The sequence below is a fragment of the Mesoplodon densirostris genome, chromosome 14, assembly GCF_025265405.1.
Source record: "Mesoplodon densirostris isolate mMesDen1 chromosome 14, mMesDen1 primary haplotype, whole genome shotgun sequence".
NCBI classification, from domain to species: Eukaryota; Metazoa; Chordata; class Mammalia; order Artiodactyla; family Ziphiidae; genus Mesoplodon; species Mesoplodon densirostris.
Genome location: NC_082674.1, coordinates 65448646 through 65476042, shown reverse-complemented (window position 1 = coordinate 65476042; position 27397 = coordinate 65448646). Strand labels below are relative to the sequence as shown.

Sequence of the window (27397 nt, the reverse complement as noted above, 5' to 3'; positions counted from 1 at the left end):
ACAGCGCGCACCGGGTCAGAGCGGAGCTGACTTCACATCAGCACCGACACCGCCCACCTTCCCCGCCCGCGGGATTCAGGTGCGGGCACAGCGGAGCAGGACGGAGGGCGACCCGGCCCCGCACCCCGACCGGGCCGGGCCCTCAGGCCCCGGGACAGAGTCCTACTCCGCTAGGGCGGGGCCTCGGCGCGCGGGGCGGGGCGGCCTGTAGGCGAGGGCAGAGCCAAGGCGGGGCGGGGCCGACATGGGGCGGTCCAGGGGCGAGGCCTATCTGGAGGCGGGGTCGACCTCCGAGACCCCGGTTTCGGAGACCCGGGCTGGAGGCTGGGCAGTTCCGGGAGCTGGGCCGACGCGGGCGGGGCCTAACTGGAGGCGGGGCCGACATCCGGGCGGGCGGTTCCGGGGGTGGGGGGTGGGTGGGGCTGGCTGGGCGGGGCCGAGCCTAGGTGGGCGCGGCCTCCGCCCCCGCCCCGCCCCTTCCTGCCAGTCCGCGCGGCGAGGAGGATCGGCGGCAGCGGCGGGAGCGGCGGCAGCGGCGGGAGCGGCGCGGGTACGCGGTGCGGGTACGCGGTGCGGGTTCGCGTGGCCGCCGGAGATGCTGGGCGTGGCGGCAGGAATGACCAACAGGTAAGGCCGCGGCGGCCGTGAACCCGCAGCCGGAGCCGGAGCCACGTCGGCGGCGCTGCCGGCCCCTCCCCGTGCGCTGGCGGACGGGCCTGCAGAGCCGGCGGCCCGAGTGGACCGCGTCCCGGCCCGGCGCTCCCCACGCCCGGCGCTCGCAGCCCGGCTCGGGTTGCGAGAGGCGTCCGTGAGGGCGGGGACGTCTCAGGGCTCGAGATTTACCGAATTAGAAACGAAACTGAGACTTTAAAGGACATTGACTCATTCATTAAACGTAAAATAAGTCTGTGATCTCAACATACATAACGCATGCTTTATGAAAATAGCATTTTCCTAACGCATGCTTTATGAAAATAGCATTTTCCTGAACAAAAAATTAGTGTGACGAGAGCCCTGCTCTTACATTTTGCATATCTCCTAAATGTCTGCATTTTCCTGCCTGCTCTGCTTTCAGTCCATTGCGGTCCGTTTTGGTTGAAGTCTGAAGAAAATCTGCTCCTAACCAGACGTGTGGTTGGAAAAGGGAGCAGTAGTACTTTAATAGCTTTTCACGTAGTTGCGGTATTTTTCATTACTCCAAAACTAGACAAGCTTAATGTTTCTTAAAGATTAGTTTGATGTGGAGTCTGAAGCCTTACAAGGAGGTTTTCACTCTCCATGACATTAAAATTCACCGTCTGCCCTGCAGTTGGAAGGGGCTTGTGCCCCGTTGTAACATCACCCTCATTTGGAAAATGTTGATTCACTGAGTTAGGCAGCTCTTCCAAATGTTGACACATCTCTTTATACAGCATCACTAAATGACATTTCTTAATATCACCGCTGATCTCCTTAGAAACTCTCTAAGTTTGAGAAGCTGTCAAGCTCCAGGTGGTGGATACAAGTTTTCCAACATTCTAATTTTCAGTTGAAAGCTTGATTTTTATTATAGATGGGAAACTCTTGTCAATTGTTTTCTTCAAAGTAACAGACTCACTTTGTTTAGTTTCAAGAAATGTCTGCCAAGTGCAAGTGTAAAAACCGTAGTTTGTTATTCTTTCTGGTAAAAGTGGTAGACCATGAAAAAAAGCATCTAATTCAGCCGGCACTGGATCACACTCGTGCTTTCCCTGCAGACAATCCTCTTACTGTGGTATGCAGCCCAAGTGCTTTGTTCATCACAAGAAACAGAATACGAGGTCAAAGTTCGAGATTTAATAACAGTAATTTGTATTGCTTCATCAAGGACATTCTTTTTGTTTTTAAAAGAATTTATTGCGGGCTTCCCTGGTGGCGCAGTGGTTGAGAGTCAGTCCGCCTGCCGCTGCAGGGGACACGGGTTCGTGCCCCAGTCTGGGAAGATCCCACATGCCACGGAGCGGCTGGGCCCGTGAGCCATGGCCGCTGAGCCTGTGCATCCGGAGCCAGTGCTCCGCAACGGGAGAGGCCACAACAGTGAGAGGCTCGCGTACCGCAAAAAAAAAAAAAAAAATTATTGAAAATTCAATCAATACAAAATTTAAAATATATGTATGATATAAAGAATAACAATACAGTGTATACAGTATGAATTAAGAGTAGAACCAAAAAAAAAAAAGAGAGTATAACCCTTTCCTTTTAAGAGCCTTGGTCATCTCCTGATCCCATCCCATTCCCATCCTGAATTTTCCCTTCACAATGCCTTACTTTTCTGTGTGGTATTAAGCACGTTTATAATGTTGTGTGGCCATCGCTGGCATCTGTCCATCTCCAGAACTCTTTTTTCTTGCAAAACTGAAACTCTGTCCATTAAACAACTTCCCATTCCCCTCTCCCTCCAGCTCCTGGTCACCCCTGTTGTATTTTCTGTCTCTGATTTAGACTATTCCAGGTTCCTCATATAAGTAGAATCATCCAGTCTTTGTCTTTTTGTGACTGGCTTATTTCACTCAATATAGTGTCCTCAGGGTTCATCCATGTTGTAGCCTGTGTTAGGATTTCCTTTCTTTTTAAGGCTGAATAATATTCCACTGTATGTTTATACCATTCGTTTATTCGTTCATCCTTCAATGGACATTTGGGTTGTTTCCACCTTTTGGCTATTGTGAATAACGCTGCTATGAACATGGATGTACTTTTTGTTTGTTTGTTTTTGGTTTTTTTGGGGTACGCAGGCCTCTAACTGTTGTGGTCTCTCCCGTTGTGGAGCACAGGCTCCGGACGCGCAGGCCCAGCGGCCATGGCTCACGGGCCCAGCCACTCCGCGGCATGTGGGATCCTCCCGGACCGGGGCACGAACCTGCGTCCCCTGCATCGGCAGGCAGACTCTCAACCACTGCGCCACCAGGGAAGCCCGGGTGTACGTTTTTTAATAGAAACTTTTATTGAGAGAATTGTAGATTCACATGCAGTTGTAAGAAATAGTATAGAAAGATCCAGTGTATCCTTTACCCAGTTTCCCCCATTGATAACATTTTGCAAAATTGTAGTGCACAGTCTCAACCACAGTACTGATGGTCATACAATCCATTAATCTTATTCAGATTTCCCCAGTTTTACCTGTAGTTGTGTGTGTGTTGTGTAATTTTATCACGAGTGTGGGTGTGTGTATCCACCGAGGTCCAGATAGAGGACAGTTAGTGCCCTCACCCCAAGGGTCCCTCCTATTCCATTTTCCTCTGTGTTCTCCTCCGCCTGCTCTTTAAACCACGCATCCATTCAGCATCTCTAAAGTTTTGTTATTTCAGAAATACTGTATGAGTGGAATCATACCGTTCTTAACCTTTGGGATTGCATTTTAAACAAGTCAGCTTAATTCCCTGGAGACTCGTCCAGGCTGTTGTGTGTATTGTAGTTTCTCCTTTTATGGCTTAGTAGTCCTCCTCAGGGTGGGTGTATATAGGACAGCTTAACTGTCAAATGAGGGACAAATGAAGGACATTTGGGCTGTTTCCGGTTTTGGCTATTAATAATAAGGACATATGGACGTTTGTGGACAGGTTTTTGGTGTCACCATAAGCGTCCCTTTCTCTGGAATAATTGTCCAAGAGAGCAGTGGCTGGGTGCGTGGTGATTCCATGTTTAGCTTTCTCAGGAGCGTAGACTTTCCCAGAGTGACTGGGGCAACACCGCTGTCATCAGGGACACTGAGAAGGGAAAGGGGTGTTCTTTCCCTGCAGGTGCCTGGGGGTGAGGCGCTGGGTCCCATCACCGCTGCCCCTGCCTTGATTGGTGCTGGGGGCTGGCATTGGGCCCACGGCTGCCTTTGCACTATCAGTGAGAGTGCCAGCACCATGTGGGGTGCTCAGCATCTTTCCGGGGCTTCTTAGCATTATTATGAAAACAGTTTTCATCCCCAGGCTTCTTGAAAAGGTCTGGGGACCCTCCAGGGTTTCGAGATCACCCTTTGAGAGCCACTGTTAACATAACCTGAAATCATGAGGGAAATGCAGATATTTGGAATATTTAAAAAGGGAAATCTACAAAGAGTTTTCTTAGAAATGTGTGGCAAATGCTTGTTGTAGTGAGTGCTTTCTAGTTGGAGGCAGTTTTAGTGGGACTTGAAGAACCACTAGGGGAAAAGCAACTTTTGCCCTGAAGGATTTTTCCGGGCACGATGCCAGCGTGTTATGAAAAGGGAAGGTGTCCTGACAGTGAGGGTCTTCGTAGGTCTTCAGTGCTCTCTGCCTGTTTGTGCGCTGAGGAAATTGAGCACTTAGTTTAAGGAAACTAATGAAAACTTGGTAGTAGGAAAGATGCCTCAGTTCTGGTTGCCGTGTGCCCTGCAGGCCTAGGACTGTCAGGACTGCTGTCTTGACTATTCATCGTCCCCCCTTTCCTTTGGGGTGACCCTGAACCACTCCTGGACGCTCTTTCTCCTGCTGGATGTGGGTGCAGTGAGTGGCCTTCCCTTTCCTCCCCGAGGGGACGGACCTTCCTGCCCTCCTCAGGGTCCGGGGGCCTGCAGTGGGGAAGGCAGATCTAGGTCGGTGATGGAAGCACAGAGCTTTACCCCAGGAGCCTCTGTTTTCAGTAATCTTGTGTCTGTTCCTCAGAAGATCATGTAAATAAACCTCAGCGTAGGTCACGTTCTCAACTAGGGCTGCACTTAAATAGAAGGAAAAGCATCTCAAACTGCTGGTCGATTTTACATTTCTCGTTAATTGTGCTTTAAGCTGTGGTTTCCTGCCTACAGAAATGACATCTACATTACACGCTGGCCCGTGGCCAGGTTGTCTTCCAAAAACTTTAATTTTAAGATACTAGAGAAGTGAGAGCTGGGGTGCCCATTGCCACGTTCTGTGGACCCTCCAGCAGCTGTGGTTTTACCCCTTGTGCGACGACCATTCATCTCTCGTTTCATCTCATCAGACGTTTGCACACAGGGGCTCACGGGAGAGGGGGTCACGTTCCTGCATCCTTTTCACGTCGGAGCATACTTTTTGCCTTGATGAGTCCACAGTGACACTCTGTGTGTGGGTTGGAAGGTGCAGACACAGCTGGCCGTGGCCAGTGCATCCTGTCGAAGGGGAGGGGCGCGGAGGGTGGAGGGTGGGCTTGGGCTGGGACACGCAGGAGCGACGTAGCTCACCTGAGGTCACGTAGGGCCCCATTCAGCAGTAAGAAAGAATTCAGAAAGATCCAGTGTATCCTTTACCCCGTTTCCCCATGGCTAACATTTTGCAAAATGGTGGTGCGCGATCCAAGCCACAGTATCAACGGTCATGCAGTCCCTCGATCTCACTCGGATTTCCCCGGTTTTACCTGCGGTCCTGACCCTGGGACATCCCCATAGGCTGCAGACGCCCAGGTGAGACCTTGTCTGGTGTATCTGAGCCCCATGAACATGGTAATTCTGGAAACGTCTGGATGAAGTATTAGATGTTGCCCCAGAGCTAGTGTATCACAAAGGTCCCGGATGTCAACCTCTTTGAAGTGGATTCCTTTTGTGAAGCGCATCCTTGGGGACTTGGGGTTCTGAGGCCCTCGTGCTGGTGATGGTGGCTCTTCGTCCCCGGAGGCCTGGGTCTCCTCTCCACCCCGTGCGCTGTCCCCACAGGGCCAGCCCGAGAGGCCTTCCTGTTGGTGGGCTCCTCTGCTGGTGCATCTGTTAGGAGACAAGTCTGACCATCTGTTTAGACAGACCGTGAGGTACTTCTCACGGGGAGAGTGGTAGTCCTTGTGTCGTGTTTCGTGTGTCTGTTTCGACTCCTGAGGCCGGCGCGTTGCCAAGCAGCACAGGGCCCGCCTGGGGGGGCGTGTGGGCACAGCTGGTGGTGGCACTGGGCCATTGGTGGATCCTTCTCCTTCTCGACATGGTGGATGGATGCGGCATGTGGTTCTCAGGTGCCAGGTGGGTGTGGCTGCGGAGATTCCCAGGCGGATGGGATGTGGTCCCAGCTCATGAGAATCTTTCAGTTTGTTGTCATTCATGTCGGTTCCAGATTCTCCTAAAGCATCACGTGGGTCGTGCCCCCCCTCTTTTCAGAATGTTGAGAAGACTCCCGATTGCCTGTCAAATAAGGGCCAAACTCCCGCGCCTGGAGTTCAGGCTGTTTGTCACCTTCCAGCCTGTCACAGGCCCCTTGGTTCTGAAAACATCCGGTGCTCTCCCATCGCAGGGCCTCTGTCCACGCGGCTCTCTTGGGCTGGAAAACCTTCCTCTCCTGTGTCTTGTTTGCAGTCGGGGCAGGGTTGCCTCTGGCCCCTGGATACTGAGTTCCTGCAACGTGGACTGAGGTTGTGTGCTGGGGGCTCAGGGCTCAGAGCTTGTGTCTTTCCTCCCAAAGCACTTTGGCTTCTTTTCGGGTAGTTATCAACTTCTGTTTTATGTTATAGTTACTCGTATAGATATCTAATCTTTTCTGCCAAATTGTAGGCTCTGGAAGTAAAGGAACATCTTCATCATGTTTGTTAGACGTCCAAGAAAAAACAAACGGGATTGAAATGAGCTTTATTTCTCCTTTTATTCCTTCATTCATTAGTGAGTTGAAGAGTCCAGAGCCAGCTCTTCTGAGTGTCTGTGACAGTGCTTGAATAAATTCGCAGAACGTGGGCTAAGACGAGATGGCCTTCACATGTGGTTTAACTTAACTCTTCAGGCAGAGGCCCAGCATCCACGGACCACTGGGAAGAAGTTCAAATGATGTCATCCCTGTTTAGATTATTTCATTTCATGGCTAGGCCCCTCTTTTGGAAACTTTCTTAGTAATAACCATCTTTTATTAATGACCTGCGATGACACAAGTACTTTAAAGGAGTTAAACATCTGTTTCACAAATCTGACACGACTGCACTTTGAGGCAGGATTTTTATGCCCATTTTACAGATGAGGAAACAGCACAGGAGGTTGGGAAGTCCCCGCGTCACAGGGACAGGGTGAGATGAACCGAGGTTGATGCTGAGCTGTGCCCCCTCCCCGTGTCCCCTCCTGTTCAGGCGAGGCTGTGGCTCCCACTTCTCCTCGCTTTCAAGGCGTCCTCTTTGTGTGGTTAATAGTTGCTCCCCGAGCATGGCAGCCGCGAGGGAGCTACATCATCTCACTGCCGGACGGTCCTTCTTTCTGAACTTGGAGGGTGCCGGATCTCACTCTGGAGGCCCAGCCGAGAACGTATCAGGTGAGATCACGTTCTTCACTTACGTTTGGTGTCTGTGTGTGTGTGTGTGTGTGTGTGTGTTTGTTTTCATTTTGAGCTCCTGGCTGTGCTGCGCATGTGGTGGTGACCTTGACAAATCTGGGGACCAACGTTCCAGTTCAGTGCAGGTCTGTCCTGTGCGCTGTCCGGTACTGTCAGCCGGGGGGTGTGTGGTTACGATGCAGTGTGGAGCTCGTTGTCTGTCTTGTGTGGGGGTTATTTGTGTCCAGGTACCAGAGGAGAAGTTAAAAAAGTCTTTGCGAAATTAAAGGAGAAACTGATCATTTGTCACCAGTTATTATAGCTTTGCTGTCATTTATGTAAGACATGGGCCCCAGGCAGTGTCTCTTGAGCCCCTCAGGAGGTAGGGACATGCCAGCCTTCAATCGGGAGCCCGGTTTACTTGGCACGTCACGGGGGAGAGTCAGGAACCGGGTAGAGCCGCTCCTGAAACGTGGGCTGCAGAGCTCCCCGCATGGGAGTCGTGCCAGTGCAGATTGGCCAGCCTTATCCCCTGCTTCTGGGGAAGAATGTCATGAAGTCTGTACTTTTAAACTTGTTTTATTTTTAATTTAAAAAAATTTTTTAATGTTTTGGCTGTGCTGTGCAGCATGCAGGATCTTAGTTCCCGGACCAGGGATCGAACCAGTGCCCCCTGCAGTGGCAGCGAGGAGTCTTAACCACTGGACCGCCAGGGAAACCCCTAAACTTTTTTTAATGGAGAGTTCAGACATAAACACAAAAAGTAGAATAATGTGTCCCCATGTCCTACCTTAGCTTTAGTCCTCACTGCTTGGCGTGACCTCACCTGTGACCGAGGCCCAGTCCTGTCCCTCTGCTCTGCCCTGTGTCGTATCCTAGAGATTTTATTTATTTAATTTTATTTTTTGGCCTCGCAGCATGTGGGATCTTAGTTCCCCGACCGGGGATCAATCCCGCACCCCCAGCAGTGGAAGCAAGGATTCTTAACCACTGGACCGCCAGAGAAGTCCCTAGAGATTTTAATAGGTATCCTAAGATGGTAAGGACTCTTCTAGAAAAGATTTTTAAACATAACTACAACATCATTATCCCACCTGAAAAAGATTAGTACTATTTCCTGTATATCATCAACTACCCAGTTAGTGTTCAATTCTCGTTTTATCTCAGACATTCACTTTATAGTTTTTTCTGAATTGGGATCTAAATAAGGTTCATACCTTTTGAGAGCTTGATAAGTCTTTCAGTTTCTTTTAACATATAGGTACCCCTTCCATCTTTATTTTCCCCCCTTCCTGTTCTTGTGATTTTTTTTGTTGAAGAAACAGGTTCCTTGTTTTGAAGAATTTCCTACAGTCTGGATTTGGCAGGTCGTATCCTCTGGGCATAGTTTAACTTCTTTGTTTCCTATAAAGTGTATAAATTGATTGTTGGATCTAAAGAAGCAGTTCTCAAACTTCTTGGCCTCACGACCACTTTCCACTCTTAAAAATTATTGAGGATCCTGAAGAGCTTCTTGATATTTGCTGTATTTGAAATTTAATCAACCTTTTGTATGTTAACATAAATATTTTGTGATTATTTTCCAAAGAAACCAAATAGTGAAGAGTGGAGTGGCTTTAAAATACTTTAGACGTATAGAGAAGAATGGCTTTAAAAATACTTTTTGGGGGGCCTCCCTGGTGGCGCAGTGGTTAAGAGTCCGCCTGCCGATGCAGGGGATACGGGTTCGTGCCCCGGTCTGGGAGGATCCCATATGCCGCGGAGCGGCTGGGCCCGTGAGCCATGGCCGCTGGGCCTGCGCATCCGGAGCCTGTGCTCCGCAACGGGAGAGGCCACAACAGTGAGAGGCCCACATACCGCAAAAAGAAAAAAAAAAAAAAAAAAAAAAAAAAAAAAAAAAAAAAAAAAAAAAAAATACTTTTTGGGCAGATCTCGTCAATGTCTTAATGGAAGACAGCTGGCTTTTCATCTTTTGTAATACTTCATGTCATGTAGCTTCTGGAAGACTTCACAGTGACCCGTGAGAGGAGAGTGAGAGAGGCAGTTGCTGTCTTAGTGCTGGTGTGAACGTGGCCTCGACCTGCACGTCTTCTTGGAAGCTGCGGCCCAGAAGCCTGACTGGGCTCCCACACCCGTGTCTGCGTGAGGGAAGGCAGTGGGTCCTCCTGTCAGGAGGCGATGATGTTGGCAGCTGTGGATGATCAGGGCCCCCCATCAGGCCTTTTCTCTAAAGGGCCACGTGGTAGATACTGTCACCTCGGCTCAGCTGTGCTGTTGTAGCGTGAAAGCCGCTGTAGACAGCATGTAAGTAAATGGGCACAGCTGCATTCCAGTGACCTTTTAACTACAGACACTGAAATTTGAATTTCATAGAATTTTCACATGTCACAAAGTATTAACCTTTAGATTTTTTCCCAGCATTCAAACTGTTGAACCTGGGAAGTATGGATCAGGTGGACATTTTCCTATTCCTCCCACTAAGCACAATAAACGCTGGACATTATGTATAAAACAAGTGTAAGACTCTGAAATGTGGGGAATTCCCTGGCAGTCCAGTGGTTAAGACTTGGTGCTTTCAATGCCGTGGGCCTGGGTTTGATCCCTGGTCGGGGAACTAAGATCCCACAAGCTGCATGACACGGCCAAAAAAAAAGTTCTGAAATGTGGTCTCTCCACAGAAGGCAAGCTGGCAGGGACCATGGGGTCTATGAACAATGGGGTGATGAGTCGTCTGGGTTTTCTTTTTACCTTCTTATCCCCGTCTTATCCCAGACTCTGGCCATCTAGAAATGCCAGCAGGTACAGACCCAAAACATGTCACAATGAAGACTGTTCTCTGTTAGACCAGGAAAGACAGTCTAACAAGAAGAAAAATGTGTAGACAGTAAATGCTCAACTTCAACCAAACACCCAAAAACAACTGTGGCCTCACCCGCACTCACGGCAGAGAAAATAGACTGGGGAACAGAGCAAAGCCTTGGGGACCTGTGGGACCTTGGATTTCTGAAAGCAGAGGAGGAAGAGCGTGGGGTGGAAAAGGCCCAGAGGAAAGAATGGCTAAAGATTTCCCCAAATTGGCAAGAAACGTAAACCTACAGATTCAAGAGGCTGCACACACCACAAATAGGATAAACCCAAGAAATTTCAGGCCAAGACATATCATAATTAAGCTTCTAAAAACTAAAGACATTAAAAAAAAAAAAAAAAAAAAAAAACCTTGAAAGGGACTTCCCTGGTGGTCCAGTAGCTAAGAGTCTGCGCTCCCAGTGCAGGGGACCTGAGTTCAATCCCTAGTTCCCTAGTCAGGGAACTAGATCCCACATGCCGCAACTAAGAGTTCGCATGCCACAGCTAAAGATCTTGCGTGCCGCAACTAAGACCCGGTGTAGCCAAATAAATAAAGAGGTAAATATTAAAGCAACAACAACAAAAACCAACCTTGAAAGCAGCCAGAGCAAATTGACACCATTCGTTTATGGGAAGGAATTGGAAAGACAACAGGTTTTCATCAGAGACTATGGAGGTTGGAGGGAAGCGGCACAGTGTTTTTGGTGTTGGACTCTTACATCTCCCCCAGAAGTGGGGGACTGAAAGGTCTTTATAAGGACCCTGCAGATCTCAGCTTCCTCTAAGCTACTGTTAGAAACACAGGCTGGCTTCTCCAGATGCAGACCGTCTGGCTGAGAACTGCAGTTGTTTGGATTTGAACTTTTGCATGGAAAGGGTGGGAAGGTATGAAGCCCCCCGGTGCCTCTGGAGCAGAGCTCAGGACAGGTCTTGGAGCCTGTGTCTGAGCTTGTCCGGGCTGTGTCTGTGCGAGCCTCACATCACAGGGGAATGTTGACCGTTGGTGATGACTTGGGCCTTAGTAACGATTGTCCTGAACCTCGTCTGTGTGTGCAGAGCTTTGGGATTTATGAAACCTTCTGTTTCATCCCCCAGTCCCTACCTTGACAGCCCCATTTGTGATTCATCCGCCCCTCCCTTCCCCCAGTTCCCCAGAAGAAATGTGTTCTGAGAACTGTTTGAAATTAGGACACACCTTTTTCTTTTGTGTCTTCAGGTTTTTACATATCCTGTTTCCCAACATTTTGTGCCTTGTGAGGTGTTCCCAGTCCTCTGGGTTCGTTTCTGGAGTGATCTTTTCCGTGCTGCCTTGGCAGTCCAGCCCTGTGGCTCCCCCTCCTCCCTCCCCAGCCCCGCTGCCAGCCCCGTGCACCATGACCCCAATGGTATAAAACCTGCCACGTCGCTTGTGAGGGGTGATTCCCCAGAGCTCCACCCTACACCCCACTCCCTTCAGAGGTGGTTTTTCTCAGTTCAGCCTGTGTCCCAGGATCTAGCGACAATGCCTGGCACCTCTTAGATGCTCAGTAAGTAGGTGAATGACTAATAAGAATAAATACGAACATCCTTACTTTCGCATGAAGAATCGGAGATTTGGGAATTTGAAAGATGCGGTCAGGATAGGAAGCTGACCCAGGAAGGAGCTGGAGCTTGAATTCTGGTGACTTGATTCCAGGGATGTTGGTTTTTCCAGCTGGAGCACCGGCCCATTGGCGCTCCTGTACCCCTGCCAGCTCCATGTTACGGGGATGAAAAGAGCTGTGCGATCAGATGTTACCATGGGAAAGAGCCTGTGCTCAGACCCCAGCTTTGCGCTCACCCGCTGGGGGTGGCCCGGCTCGCCTCTGCCTCGGGTGCGGAGCAAAGGGAATAGCGCTGGTCTCACGTGCTGGTCACGGAGTTAGACCAGTTTCCACGTGTGAGACATCCAGAACGAACGGGGCCCCGCACATCACGCACCCTCCATGCTGGTTGTCAGGAAAGAGGGAGGAGAGGAGGTTTCCTGAACACGGGTGAACACGTGAGAACTCTGAGCTCACAGGCCTGGGGGCCGCGTTTTGCGTACTTCCCACCCAGATGGTTAACTCCTTAGGGTTCGGCTGATGTCGTGATGCTGCAGTTGAAGGCATTTCCTGTCTTAGCTGCCGCGCTTTTGAGAAGAGAAGCTTCCTCTTCCTCCGTGACGACTTGGTAACCCAGTGTAACCAGGTGACAGATGGTGCGCGCTGTCAGGTGACTCGGTCCAGGCCCCTGTCCATGGCTGCTGCTGCCCCACACTCGCCCCCTGAGCCTCGTGCTGCACGGGAGCCCTGCACTCGGACGAGCACGTGGTTGTGGTGCCCGATCGTCGTGCTCCTGTTCCAAGAGGGCTCGGTTGGGGCCGAGACCCGTGCTCTGAGCCGTGCGCCTTCCCTCGGTGGGGGTGGGTCTCCTCCAGTAGCTCATGAGCCCCTGAGCCTGCCCAGGAGGTGACCCCGGCCAGGTCCAGGTCCAGGCGGTGGCCCTGCGGGCGGGGCTTCTGTGGGAATTGCTGGCGTCCTGCCGTCTCCACTGGAGGACAGCCGGGGAGGGGCGGGATGTGGTGACGTCAGTCGAGGATGTCTCTCTCGAATCTTTGGAACGTGATGGGGAGATCAGCAGCCGCTGCCTCGAGTGCCTGGACGCCCTCTAGGGCAGTCGTGCTGTCAGTACTGGGCTCACAGAGGCAGATGCAGAAACGTAAAAACGACCCCTGCTAATCAGTAATGAGCCCATAATTAAAGAAGGGACCTCTGGCGTCTGGCTTATGCCTTCCTTGCAGCTTGGATTTATTCTTCAGAGGTTTGAATATAGGTTAAAATTGAGTCTGACTCCTCAGGCTTGAGCTGAATGCCTCTTTCTGATATTCTAATGGGAAATTTTACAACAAAATAAATATTCATTCACTACTTTCAAATTTTCTCTTTCGGAGAGAGTGTGGTAAAATGGTGTCCAAAACATCACAGTTTAAGGTCATTGCCCGCATTAGAATACCCCAATTCCCTTGGGTCCTGATGGATTGCTGTCAGAACTGTTCTTTCTGTGAAGCACGGTGTAGATTTTGTCACCATGAGACCTGTGTCAGGGATGAGAGAGTAGTCTTCATTAGAATCTGGAGGTGGAGTAATTCATCCACCAAACGAGCAGCCTTTGTTTTTGGAGTGTGGGTAGTGATGTTTTTGTAGAAGCCAAGGATCCTTGGCTTTACAGGGAACATGGCTGAGACTAGTTTTCTGTTTTCAAAAATGAGTCTACTTCCCTGGTAGCACAGTGGTTAGGAGTCCGCCTGCCAATGCTGGGGACACGGGTTCGAGCCCTGGTCCGGTAAGATCATGCTGCAGAGCAACTAAGCCCGTGCGCCACAACTACTGAGTCTGCACTCTAGAGCCTGTGAGCCACAATTACTGACCCCCGTGCCACAACTACTGAAGCCCGCGCGCCTAGAGCCCGTGCTCCACAACAAGAGAAGCCACTGCACTGAAAAGGCCACGCAACGCAACAAAGAGTAGCTCCCGCTTGCCGCAACTAGAGAAAGCCTGCATGCAACAACGAAGACCCAACGCAGCCAAGAATAAATAAATTTTAAAAAAAAATGAGTCTAAGATAGTAGGAGCTTCAGCTCCGACTAGAATCTGGAAAGTTCTGTTAGCACTTAGCCGGTTTCGGGTGATTGAGTATATTTACATGATTAAGGATGATGATGAAAAAAATATGTTTAAAAAATTTTTTAAGATATATGTATAGGACACTAGGTTATCTGTTTTATAAGACAGACCAGAATTACAATGATGTAACTTTGAAGTGGGTGCCAGGCTAATGTCTGAGATAATTTAATGGTGGTTCTGGACTTAATGTCCTTTTTTTTTTTAAATGCTGGCTTCCTCGCATCAGGAAATGAGAGCACTTTTTGTCTCTTGGGCATTTGCCAGATTTGCACACAGCAGAAGGCATCTGCAGATGTCTGTTTAAGGCAGTTTCTTTGTGCTTTTAACAGAATGTGTTAGCGTGGGTACTTATGCGTATGTAAGCTGCGTGATTTCTGCTTCCCTGTGTTAGAACTGGGCTTTCCAGCCTTTGTCAGGTGCTTTCCCCTCTCTCATGTTACTGGTGATGACAAAGGACATCGGTGAAGTTTAGAAAGCGGTGCTTAATTTTATTATATAGCTGTCTATTGAATTTGACAACAGACAAAAAAGTCCCAGCGATTCCTCAAAATTTTAGAGGTCTGTTTTTTCCCACAAAGGTCATTTGAGGACCGTGAGACCAGACTTAAAAAGAAGCGTTTTCCCAGCTTGAGCCCTTTTGATTTTTAAAATAAAGAAACACCCACATCTCTTTCTGATAATACGTTTGGTCATTTAGATGCTTTCTATGAAGGAAGTTGTGGTGATAGTTTCTGGAACGTGAAGGCTGCAGCAGACAGATTAAGTGAGTGATGGGAAAGCCAAGGATACAGGGCTTGGGAACTTTTTAGAAATGAAGCTTTGTTTTACGCAGTCTTGGTTAATCATGCCTCCCAGGAGGAAGCATTGCTAGAGATTAGCTAAACAAATGGGATGAAAGTCAAAATTTGAGGTTGGATTTGTTAGATAAATTTTGATTAAAGGGCTTAAGTTGTAAGAATGCAACATTGTCCCACAAAAAGCTGCTGATGCTTTTTGGGATACCTGTGTATCCCACGCCCAAGTGACAATGCAGAGCACACAGGAGGCACTCAGTAAGTGCTTGTCAAAGGAATAAATAATGGTGTCATATGTTTTATTTGGTATGTATGGGGTTTGGCTTAGTGAGGTAGAGCTCTTTAAATGTTGCCGTATAACATTAACAATGTTAATGTTATAACAATAACACGTGAGTAAATGCTAATAAAGATGCCTTCAGTCAGCATTAAAATAGATTTGAAGGCTTATTTCAACTCCATGTAATTTCAGTAATTCTGTGCAGCATTTCAGTATTTCTTCTCTCCCTCGGGATTAGTGCAGGAACAGTTCTCGGACACGGGAAGATGCCGTTCTGCGCCAGTGAGGCTTCCAGGTGAATGGGTGAAATCTTCTGGATCAAACATGAACATTTTTTCTTGTGAACTTCTTCAGTTTTCCATATTAATATATAGCTTCAATACCATTAATCAAAATTCCAGGTGGGAGCCATCTGGTAAAATTGATAGAATTATCCTGACGTTTCTTTCTTTGGAGGAATAAAGGGGCAAGAATAACAGAAAGCTGGTTACTGCAGGGAAGAATGTGGTGGGGGGGGGACATGAGCCGTGTTGGCTGTTTACACATCATAGGTCATCACACAAGCTCTGTGATAATGAGTTTTTCAGGGGGAAAAAGGCAAATTATTCAATTAGTGTCCCACAAATGGTGAGATCATTTGTTAGCAGTTAGGGGGGGAAAACCAGTTTATAGCTTTATAGCCTTATATTATTACATCAGAAGAAATTCCAGATGGATAATATTTAATAGTTACTTATAAAATTCAGCCAGATAAATGCTAAAATATAATAGAAATGTTTATTAACTTTCTCAGACTGAGAAGTACTTTTTAATTTATAAATTAAATTTATAAAATAATATTAAATTAAATTTATAAGATAATTTATAAAATAAATTAATTTATTTTTGGCTGCGTTGGGTCTTCGTTGCTGCGCGTGGGCTTTTCTCTAATTGAGGAGAGCGGGGTCTGCTCTTCGTTGCAGTGCGCGGGCTTCTCATTGCGGTGGCTTCTCTTGTCGGGGAGCACGGGCTCTAGGTGTGCGGGCTTCAGTAGTTGTGGCACGCGGGCTCTAAAGCGCAGGCTCAGTAGTTGTGGCGCATGGGCTTAGTTGCTCTGTGGCATGTGGGATCTTTCCAGACCAGGGCTCGAACCCGTGTCTCCTGCATTGGCAGGCGGACTCTTAACCACTGCTCCACCAGGGAAGCTCCAGCAGGCGGATTCTAATCAGGAAAGTCCTAGAATGAGAAGTACTTTTTAAATTTAGAAGTTTTAGGAACAAGTTACAAAAGGAAAGATATTTGAATAAGAATAAATTAAATTTCTGAAAATTACAAACAAAAAACAGACTGGGAAAAACACTTGCAACAAAAGCAACATAGAAAATATTGGTATTATGCGTTGATCAGAATATGAAAACCCTAGAACATGAACAGAGATACTATAACAAAAGAGAAACAAAAGAGGATATATAATTAATGTACAAAAGTACAAAAAATGTCCCAGCGTGATTAGTGATTCATCAAAGAAATAAAATAGACATTATCAGTTGCCTCCAATATTAGCAGATCTTATTAAAAACATAATTATCTTATATCACTGGTATGAGGGTATATTTGTAAAATTTGTTAGGAAAATAATTTGGCAGTATGTATCAAGTCTGAAATGATTTATAACTTGTAATCCAGAAAATCCACTTCTGTAAATCAAACCCAAGAAAGGAATTGTAAATGTGAAGAGAATTTGATGTGAAAAGATTTTGGCAGCATTATCTATGCTACAGTTTGTCCTACATTTTAATTCAATTCTGACACTATCCACCTGGAGTGTAAAATTAACCATTTTTGAGAGCACCGTTCGGTGGTATTAAATACATTCATAATGTCCCCACCATCCGTCTCCAGAACTTTCATCTTGTAAAACTGAACCTCTGTCCCCACTAAGCATCAGCTCCCCGTCCCCTCCCCCAGCCCCTGCCCCACCATCGACTTTCTGTCTCAGTGGATATCACACAGGATTTGTCCCTTTGTGTCTGGCTTATTTCACTCGACACAGTGTCCTCAAGGTTCATCCATTTTGTAGCCTGTGTCGGAATTTCTTTCCTTTTTAAGGCTCAGTAATAATCCACTGTATGTGTAGACCCACCAGTACAAGGATGACTAGAAGTGGCCTCCTTGTCTTGTTTCTGATCTTTTGGAGAAAGCATTCATCTTTTGACCATTAAGTATATCTCTTTTATTCCTAGTTTTTGGAGTGTTTTTTATCATGAAAGGCTGCTGAAATCCTTTTTCTACGCCCGTTGATAGAATCGGGGATTTTGGTTTTTGTCCTTTAGGCTGTAAATATGGTATATTACATCGATTGATTTTTGGATATTAAACCAAACTTGCATTCCTAGGGTAAATTCCACTTGATCACGGTGTAAAATCCTTTTTAGATGTTTGCAATGTTTTATTTTTTAGGTTTCCTTAGGTTTTTGTTTTTTTGTTTTTGGGTTTTTTTTTTTTTTGAGGATTTTTGAGTCTGAGTTCATAATCCCTGTGTTCTATAGTTTTCTTATTTTGTGTCTGGTTTTTGGTGTCAGGGTAGCACTGGCCTCATGCGGTGAGTTAGGATGTGATCAACGCCCACTATGTCCACTGACCATGAATTCACAGCTCCTGGCGCGTTCTTCTTGTTATGGTTCTTGGGAAGGGTGCGTCTCTGGTCTTAGGGGAACCCGGGTATCTTTTTCTGTGGCTTGCTTCTTTCTCTGGTCATTTTCCTTTGCACGTTTGAGGAAGACAGGTCCGTTTCTAGAGTGTGTGAGGTGAGCCCTCGTGGCAGGACTTGTGCCTTGTTTGTAGCTGTGTCAGCCGTGCAGTGTGGACCCTTCCAGTTTGGGGCTTTCCTTTGGGAAAGTACCGTTCGTTGATGTCTGAAGTGCCCTCTTTGTTGGCCATAAAACACAGAAGGAATCGCTCCATGTTTGCAAAGGGGCACAGAGTACATGTGCTGATGGACCCCGTCCCCTTGTCAGGTGAAGGGCTCTGGGTCATCTCTGAAGCTGAGTGACCCGTCCTGCTGTGCAGGGAAGTGCGTGGTTCTCCGCAGTCATTCTGTCTGTCCACTGGGCTCTTTTGGTTACAGACAACAGAAAGCAGCTCTGGCTAACCTAAGTCAAGAAAGGGGGTTATTGGAAAGGTTGTGAAATTGTAGATAAGAGGAAAACTAATTATTCATGTCTTGGAAAGAACCGGGGTGTTAGTCACCCTGTCTTCAGATTGCCTTTCTTGGGATGAGTCCTTTCTGGCTTTTTTACCCGCTGTGTCATTGGGCTCAGGATCCCGGTGTCGGGAGCAGCAGGTCGGCCTGGCCTCAGTGGGCAGGTGTCCACCCGGGGGCGCAGGGCTTCCTCACTTGGTCTCACAGAAGGAGAACGGAGGCGTCAGCACTAGAAACGGGGGTGGATCAGGGAAAACAAATGTTTTCTGCCTGGTTGTGGTCCATCCTTTTAAAAACAAAGGTGATTCAGGCACTGTTGTTAATCTGAGCACCAGGTGCCCAGTGGGGTCTGCAGACACAGCTGAGACTTATTCCTTTTGAAGGATTTTCCTGTACGTTAAAGAGAGAGACCCAGAGAGACAGGAGAGTAAAGTCTGCAGCCTGGGACCGAGTAGAGGTGCAGCAGGATGCCAGAGAAGGTTGGCGGGGGGGGTGGGTCTTCAGCGGCCTGAACCTTGGGAGGGACTAGTTCATACAGTAAACAGTATTCGAAGGAACAGTTCTCACTAAGAAATGTTTCCAAGCCACAGACTCCAGGGGGTGCTGGGTTGATATGGTGTTGATGTCTTTCGCTCGGGGCGGCTCTGGTATCTGCGTTAGGGCTGGAGTTTATGGTTGATTTGTCACCATTGTGTGTTTGTGCAGCCGAGGGAGAGCTGCATGGTGAGCTCCCAAGCGCCCCGGCAGCCAGCCTGACAGATACAAGACGAGGCAGTCAGATGCTGGGGGAGGGGGGGCAGCAGCCTCAGCATCACCTATGACCTAACCCCGCCCTGACCCACTGAATGAGATCCTTGGGGGATTCATGGACCTATAAAAGTTTGAGACACTGCAGAGTGGGCATTGTTGCTTGCCTAGCAGCATCCATTCCCTGTGTTTTTCTTTTTTGTTTGTTTTTTTGTTTTTTGTTTTTTCAGTGCCCTTTGTAATAATGGTAGTAATGAACCTGCAGATGATTAAATGGTAGTCCTCGTTCCCCCCTGGCAGCCATCCTGCGACCATGAAGGGATCAGCCTTGAGACAAATCTGGCACGAAGCTGTCAGAACTGAGGATGGAAGGAACCTGGATTTGTGAGCTTCTGATCTGTCCTGGGCCTGGGTCTCTCCCAACCCTGATCTCCCAATTATGTGTGATAAATTTCTCATAGTGTACACCAGCTTGACTTTGGGTGTTTTTGTTCCTTGCAGCTGAAAGCATCCTAATGCATCCAGATGTGGAAATGGGTGCTGGACACACAAGGTGTTGTATGTGCCCATCCTCTGTAAAATACCTACTTTTGCAGATGGTCACAGGTTTTTCCCTTAGTCTTATGAATAATGCTTTTACCCCCGGATGATCATTAAATTGTTCAGTTGAAGGTTGGTGGAGAGAGGGGGAGTAAGAAGAACGAGAAGGCTGTCCAGAGAGGGGGCGAGCCCTGGGCTGCAGAGCCCGCTGGCTGGGGAGCTGATCCGTGCTTTGCCCTGATGTGGTGTTTGGACCTCAGTTTTTCATTTGTAAAATGGAAAGAATAATAATGAAATGGTGGAGGTGAAAACGCTTTGAAAACTGGACTCCTTTTTTTCCCCAGTTTAGTTCTCATTTCTAATTGCTTTTGTTTTTTCCTTATGGTGCTAAAACATACATAATGTAAAATTTACCATTTAACCACTTTTAAGTGTACAGTTCAGAACTGTTAAGTTCGTCAGATTTTTTCAGCAGAAACCTTACAGGCCAGAAGGGAGTGGCTTGACGTATTTGAAGTGATGAAAGGAAAGACCTTCCAAGCAAGAATTCTTTACTCAGCTCGGTTATCATTTGGATTTGTGGGAGAGATAAAGAGTTTTCCAGACGCAAGAGCTGAAGGAGTTCATCAGCACTACACTGACCTTGTAGGAAATGTTAAAGGGACTTCTTTAAGCTGAGAAGAAAGGGCACCAACAACCTAAGTGTCCATCGACAGATGAATGGATAAAGAAGTTGTGGTGTGTATGTGGTGGAATATTACTCAGCCATAAAAAAGAATGAAATAATGTCATTTGCAGCAACAAGGATGGATCTAGATGGTGTCATGACCTTGTAGGAAATGTTAAAGGGACTTCTTTAAGCTGAGAAGAAAGGGCACCAACAACCTAAGTGTCCATCGACGGATGAATGGATAAAGAAGATGTGGTATGTATGCAGTGGAATATTACTCAGCCATAAAAAGAATGAAATAATGTCATTTGCAGCAACAAGGATGGATCTGGAGGGTGTCATGCTAAGTGAAATAAGTCACACAGAAAGACAAATGATCTCACTTAACGTGGAATCTAAAAAAAACAAAAAAACCATCAAACAAAGCGAAACTCACGGATACAGAGAACAGATTGGTGGTTGCCAGAAGTGGGGAGGGGGGTGGGCAAAGTGGGTGAAGGGGGTCAAAAGGTACAGACTTGCACTTAGGAAATACATACGTCCGGGGGATGTCATGCACAGCATGGTGACTATAGTTAATAATGGTGTTCTGTGTATTTGAACGCTGCTAAGAGAGTCGATCTTGAAAGTCCTCATCACAAGAAAGAAAACTTTGTAACTTTGTATGCTGATGGATGGTAACTAGATTTATTGTGGAGATCAATTCTCAGTGTAGATGAATGTCAAACCGTTACGTTGTAAACCTGAATCGAAAATAATGTTATATGTCAACTATACTTCAACTAAAAAAACCCCCAAACGTGTGCAACCATCACCACTATTTCCAGAACTTTTTTATCATCCCAAACAAACCCTGTCCCTGTTAAATGCTAACTCCTGTGCCCCTGCCTCTCGCCACTGGGGGCTCCATCCTACTTTCTGTCTGTACGAATCTGATGACTCTGGAGAACTCGTGTAAGTGGAGTCCCACAGGATCTGTCTTTTAGTGTCTGGCTTATGTCACTGAGCACAATGTCCTCCAGGCTCGTCATGTCGTAGCAGGTGTCAGGATTTCCTTCCTTCTATAGCTGAACTACATTCCATTGTATGTATGGATCTCATTTTGTTTATCCATTTACCTGTTTTGGACACGTGGGTTGCTTCCACTTTTTGGCTTTTGTGAGTAATGCTGCTGTGAACATGGGTGTGCAAATGTCTGTTTGAGTCCCTGCTTTGAATTCTTTTGACTATATACTTAGGAGTGGAATTGCTGGGTCATATGGTAATTCTGTGTTTAACTTTTTGAGGAATCGCCAAAGTGTTAAAAACTTGAGTCTTTTTAAAAATGAGTTGTTGTGACTTCCCTGGTGGCGCAGTGGTTAAGAATCCACCTGCCAATGCAGGGGACAAGGGTTCGAGCCCTGGTCCGGGAAGATCCCACAGGCCGCGGAGCAACTAAGCCCATGTGCCACAACTACTGAGCCTGCGCTCTAGAGCCCACAAGCCACAGCTACTGAGCCCGTGTGCTGCAGCTACTGAAGCCCATACGCCTAGAGCCCGTGCTCCGCAACAAGAGAAGCCACAGCAGTGAGAAGCCCACGCACCGCAACAAAGACCCAAGGCAGCCAAAAGTATAATATAAATAAATAAATAAATTTATTTTTTTAAATGAGTTATTTATATTTAGAAACAGATTACAAGGTGAACCTATGCCTTTCTTCTTGGGACCGTATTTTTTCGTTGATTGCAAGGACTTAACAGTTTTAACACGGGACTCATGAACTGACTTTTTTATAACATGCCGGACATACTGTCAGATTCGTATATATTAACCTCTTTAATCAAAATGAGAGAATAGGGAGTTTCTGTAAGTTAAAGTTTCAAAGTTTGAAGTGTAAAATGCTTCATGAGATTTTCGATGTCAAGGTACCCAACTTTGTGTGTGTGTTTGAGAAAGAATTGATTTATTTCTTCCAGTAAACACGGCATCTTTATGATGCAGGAGAAACAAAGGGCTGAATGTCTAATGAAATAAAGATGTAAAATACAAGATCTTACTGCTCTATTAACACTTTCCAGCAAAGAGAGATGACCTTGGACTGTTAGATGTTAACGCTTTCCAGCAAAGAGAAATGACCTTGGAGTGTTAGACACCTGAGACATTGCAGGTTCAGGAGCAAGAGGAAGGTCATTGTGGGCATTCTTGCTGCAGCGTCCCTGATGTCTCCTGGCAGGTAATCACAGATGTACAAGTGTTTACCCTTCCCTTCCTTGGATTGTAGGCTCCGTTCTAACAGCCCAGCAGAGCTTGCTAATGTTTTTATAATGCTCAATGCCTCTGTTGTTCTGGCATTTCTCTCTCTTTTTTTTAATGTGACTTAGTCAAATTGGCTTAGTCTGCAGAATGTATTGGAGGCAAACATCCTTTGACATCAGCTGTGAGAAAACTTTTAAGAGCACGTTGAACGGTCAGAAAGCAGCAGCGCAGCGGCCCCACCAGGGTGCGTGACGCAGCACTTGGGTCCCACCCTCGGGGGCGGTTGAGCTCACATCTCCTCCTAGAAGCTGTTCTGTGTGGATTGACGTCCACACCCATGCAGACCAGCCTTGGCTCAGAGCCTGCAGGTGACAGCTGTCCAGAGGCTGTGCAGGTGGAGACCTGTGATGCTCCCAGCTGTTCCGGATGCCCGTCTGGACAACGTGGGCATTGATCCTGAGAGTCTCTAAATGTCCTTAGCAGTGTTAAAAGTGTCTGAAAAGAACCAAAGTGTGTTGTCCTCAGGTAGCTTGCTGCATGGCATCGAAGAAGCTTCTTTTGGTTTCTTAGTCTGTAAATATGAGTTGATTCTAATTGGCTGTGTTTGAGTAAGAAAATAAAACTTTCTAATTGTCATCTTATAATCGACTATTAATAACTTCCCAAACCGTTACTTTTATTTTGCAGCACAGTATTGGTTTGTATTCCATTGGAAATGACTGCGGGATTATGAAGGGGTGTGGTGACACTCTAACCTCTGAAGAGGTATCCCAGTCTGCACACTTAAAATAATTTTGTCTTGACCTTTTAAAACAGCCTATTACCCTCCACCCTCAAATACAACCTCTGTGGAGTGGAACTTACTCTGTGGTACGGTTGGTGGGAGATCTGGAGTCCCCTTCAGCACCCGCTTGTGAGCTGTGTGTGTTACGATGTTTTCAGTGAGTTGGTCAACGTTTAAACAAACAGGCAAACATTTATAACTGGTTTGGCACTAAATCAGCCTTGAGAGCCATTATCTGCAGGTCGTTTATTCTGCACACCTTTATCCCAGGGCCCGCCCTAGGCGCTGGGGATCCCGCAGTGAGTGATGGAGCCCCTCCCTCCCCTCCCCCAGTGCCGTGGGCTTCCCACCTGGACGGTCCTGGCCTCTTCACTCCCTGCCCCAGCAGGAGGTGGGCGTTTGGGTTCACGGCGGGCCCCAGGGAATAAATGAGGGGGTCTGATGAGGTCGCAGTCACCTCGCACCTGGCCTGTGGGAGCCGACCCCTGACTGTCCCCTTCCTCCTCCTGGCTCCCCGCCCGCCTGCTCAGACAGCAGCCAGAGGGATCTCGGTAAACCCTGAGCGCCTTCCTGGCCTCTGGCTCAGAGGCCTCCCTGGGTGTCCCCTGGCCGTAGAGTAGCCCAGGTCTTCGCAGTGGCTGAGAGCCGCCGGTGCCCCGCCTGCGTTCCTGTGGCTCACCAGCCAGGCCCCCCGCCCAGAAGCTTTCATCAGCCGCCACTCTGTCCACAGCTGGCTGCAGGGCCCACTCCATCGCCCTGAGGGGCGTTCTCCAGGGCGTTGCCTCCCTGTCAATGGCTGTGACCTCCTGTCCCTGACCCCTGACCTCCTTCCCAGGAGGAGGCGTGGGTGACAGTGCATCCGGTCTGTCCGAGGGCTGCTGTTGCTGGGTCTCAGGAAGGGAGGGGCGGGGCTTCAGGAGGTGTGTGCAGGGCTGGGGCGTTGAGCTCTCTCCAGCCTGATCTGTCTACGCCCAGGGCTGCTCCACACTGGACTGACCTCTGAAATGCTCCTTCCAGCTCAGCCTGGGTGTTAACCGGCTCTTTTCCATCTTAGTTGGGGTAAGAAGTAAGAAAGTACATTGATTTAACCATGGGAATTCCCTGGCGGTGCAGTGGTTTGGACTCGGTGCTCACACCGCCCCCAAGTTCAGTCCCGGGTTGGGGAGCTAAGGTCCCGAAAGCCACATGGTGCAGCCAAAATAATAAAATAAAATAAACTGCAGCATGAGGTGGAGTTAAAACTGCCTTGAAATGAGTGTCTGCGGGGGGCCTGACCTTGTGTAAAGGTAGGCCTGAGATTAGATGGCCTTTCAACCAATGTTCGGAAACGTAGTTTGTAAATGGAAAAGGTATCTTCTTTAATCCTGTCTGATCATTTAACTGACCTTTGGGACACTGTCCTTATGGCCTGTTTCCCATGTTAGGCCCCTTTTGTTTCCACGCTGTCACTTTTATTCTCTCACTGCCAGCTCCGTCTCCTGTCTGTGAAGGAAAGTGAGTGTTTTAGGGTTTGTCGAGGCTCCGTCACTTACTTTGGGGCTGGGGCAGGTCAGGCCCCAAAGTAAGTGCTTCACTTTTCTCTTCGGCAAAGTGGGGATTACAGTCCTGTCGACTTTCCTTCCTGTGAGGGTTGGATGTGGATTCCTGGCGAATCTCCCAGAGCGAGCCTTTCCTTGGGGGGTGAAGGCTGCCTTGATGGTGTGATGCAGGGGTGCAGTCCCGGAGGTACGATCACCGCGCATGTCTTCTGTGTCAGCTGTTCTTCTCTAAGCTTCAGATCAGCGTCTTAGGATATATATTATTTATATCCTCATTTATAGAGATGAGGAGGCTGGCACTCAGACAGCAGCTTACCCCGGGCCACCCAGTGAGTGGCAGGGCTGACGGGACGCAAACGTGGGTCTGTAACGCTCTGACTCGTGCTGTTTCAAATATGTCGTGGGTTTTCTAAAATTGCGATAAAAACATGTAAAATTTACTATCGTAACCATTTTAAGTGTACAGTTCAGTAGTGTTAAGTATATTTACGTTGTTGTGAATCAGATCTCCAGTTCCACATTTTCATCCCGTGGAACTGAAACTGTACCCATTAAACAGCACCCCCCGTTTCCCTCACCCCCCAGTCCCTGGCATTCTTGCTTCTGCTTTCTCTGTCTATGGATCTCACTACTTTAGCACTACTTTACCTCACGTAAGCAAAATCATACAGTATTTGTCCTTTGGTGACAGACTTATTTCACTGAGCATAGTGTCCTCAGAATTCATCCATTTTGAAGCACGTGTCAGAGTTTCCTTCCTTTGTAAGGCTGCCTGGTGTTCCCTGAAGGGATAGGCGACATTTTATTTATCCATCATCTGTCCATAGATGTTTGTGTTGCTTTCACCTCTTGGCTATTGTGAATAATGCTGCTGTGAACATGGGACGTCAAATATCCCTTTGAGACCCTGCTTTCAGTTCTCCTGGATACACACCTAGAAGTGGGATTGCTGGATCATTTGGTAGTTCTGTATTTTAATTTTTTGAGGAACTGCTGTACATTTTTCCATAGCAGTTGCACATTTTACAATCCCACCAACAGCGCACAAGGCTGCCAGCTTCTGTACATCCCCACCAACACTTGTCATTTTCTGTTTTGTTTTGTTTTGTAGTAGCCATCCTAGTGGCTGTGAAGTGGTACTTCATGATGGTTCTGATTTGCATTTCCCCGATGATTAGAGATGTTGAACATCTTTTCATGTGCCTGTTGGCCATTTGTATGTCTTTTTTTGGAGAAGTGTCTATTCTAAGTCCTTTGCCTAGTTTTTAGTTGGATTATGTAATTTTTTGTTGTTGTTAAGTTGTAGTTCTTTATATATTCTGATTAGCCCTTTATCACATATGTGATTTGCAAATATATTCTCCCGTTCCATAGGTTGACTTTTAAACCCTGTTGATTGTATCCTTTGATGCACAGAAGTTTTTAAGTTTGATATAGTCAAATTTGTCGATTTTTGCTTTTCTTGCCTGTGCTTTTGGTGTCATATTTGAGGAATCCTTGTCCAATCTAGCGTCATGCAGCTTTTCTCCTATGTTTTCTTCTAGGAGTTCCATAGTTTTGGGTTTTACTTTTAGGTGTTTAATTCACTTTGAGTTAATATTCGTATATAGTTCAAGTTAAGGGTCTGACTTCCTCCTTTTGCATATAGAGGTCCAGTTTTCCCAGCATTATGTGTTGGAGAGATTCTTTTCCCATCGTACTGTTTTTTAAGGGTAGGAGAGAGAGAGTGATAAGTGGGGGAGATAGTTATTTGGGGAAAAAATAAAGCTCAAGTATTTTTTAGCTCGATTACTGCTGCATTCATGGAGAAAGGCATGTGTAAATCTTTGCCTGTGTGACATCTTTACAAGAGTTATGGAGAAGTTGCTTCCTCAACTTAGACAGAGTTCAAGTGTTGTTTATATTTGTTTGTGTGGAGAGAAGTAAGTCAAGACATGACAGGAATACTATATTCTCTCTGGCCCTGAAGAGTTCCACTTTCCAGAAACCCAGGGTTTCTGGAAGCCAGAAGTGCTGGCAGGTTGGTGGAGGGGGCAGGAGACCTTTTTATTGGCAAAGTCATAAGGCCCTGCACTTGCAAGAGAGAAACAGAGCCCATGCCTCCACCGAATTGTGTCCCTGTTCTGCACCGGCCTGGCTTGGAGCGTGAGCGTCTCGGGGTGGTGACCATCCTGGAGGGCCTGGGCACAGACCCTGAGGAAAGGGGACCCCCTGAGGCACCCAGCTGTGTGGCCCCAGCGGGGGTCGGGGGCACAGAGCCACTCCTCCTGCAGCTGAAGCGCTGGCCTCAGGCTGCCCAGAGACACGGGCTCCAGGAGAACTGGTCCACGGGGACTCTGCGCCGCTAACTGGGGGACAGGTATATCCCTCTCATTTGTGTCATATATGTAAATATATGGGTTTTTTTACTAATGTGCTAACATTTCTCTAAGTTGCTAAACATTTCAAATGTCTGATTCTCTTGCTAAAATCTCTGGGCTATAAATAGACTTATGGAAACCGTATTAGTGTTTTTACCCCTTTCGTTTCTGCAGTAAGTGTTAAGTGTATGTGTGTATTATTATTATTATTATTTTTTTTTTGCTGTACACGGACCTCTCACTGCTGTGGCCTCTCCCGTTGCGGAGCACGGGCTCCAGACGCACAGGCTCAGCGGCCATGGCTCATGGGCCCAGCCGCTCCGCAGCATGTGGGATCTTCCCGGACCGGGGCACGAACCCGTGTCCCCTGCATCGGCAGGCAGACTCTCAACCACTGCGCCAACAGGGAAGCCCTGTGTGTATTATTTATTGTGAGGGATTTAAATGTCAGGCATCCTCCCCTCAGGTCACAGTGCGGTACAGAAGACAAGATGTTTATAAGTAACAGTAATAACAATGAGAAGACAGAAGGTGGTCTTTT

The 27397-nt window shown here is 47.5% G+C and overlaps 1 protein-coding gene across 1 annotated transcript in view; it reads left to right on the top strand.

Moving 5' to 3' along the window:
- The first annotated feature begins 506 nt into the window (after positions 1-506).
- Positions 507-27397, top strand: part of LIMS1 (LIM zinc finger domain containing 1) — a 100808-nt gene continuing 73917 nt past the window's right edge. The window contains exon 1 of the mRNA XM_060118063.1: positions 507-627. Coding sequence (XP_059974046.1) covers positions 596-627 — 32 coding nt within the window. The 5' untranslated portion in view covers positions 507-595. The remainder of the gene's footprint in view (positions 628-27397) is intronic.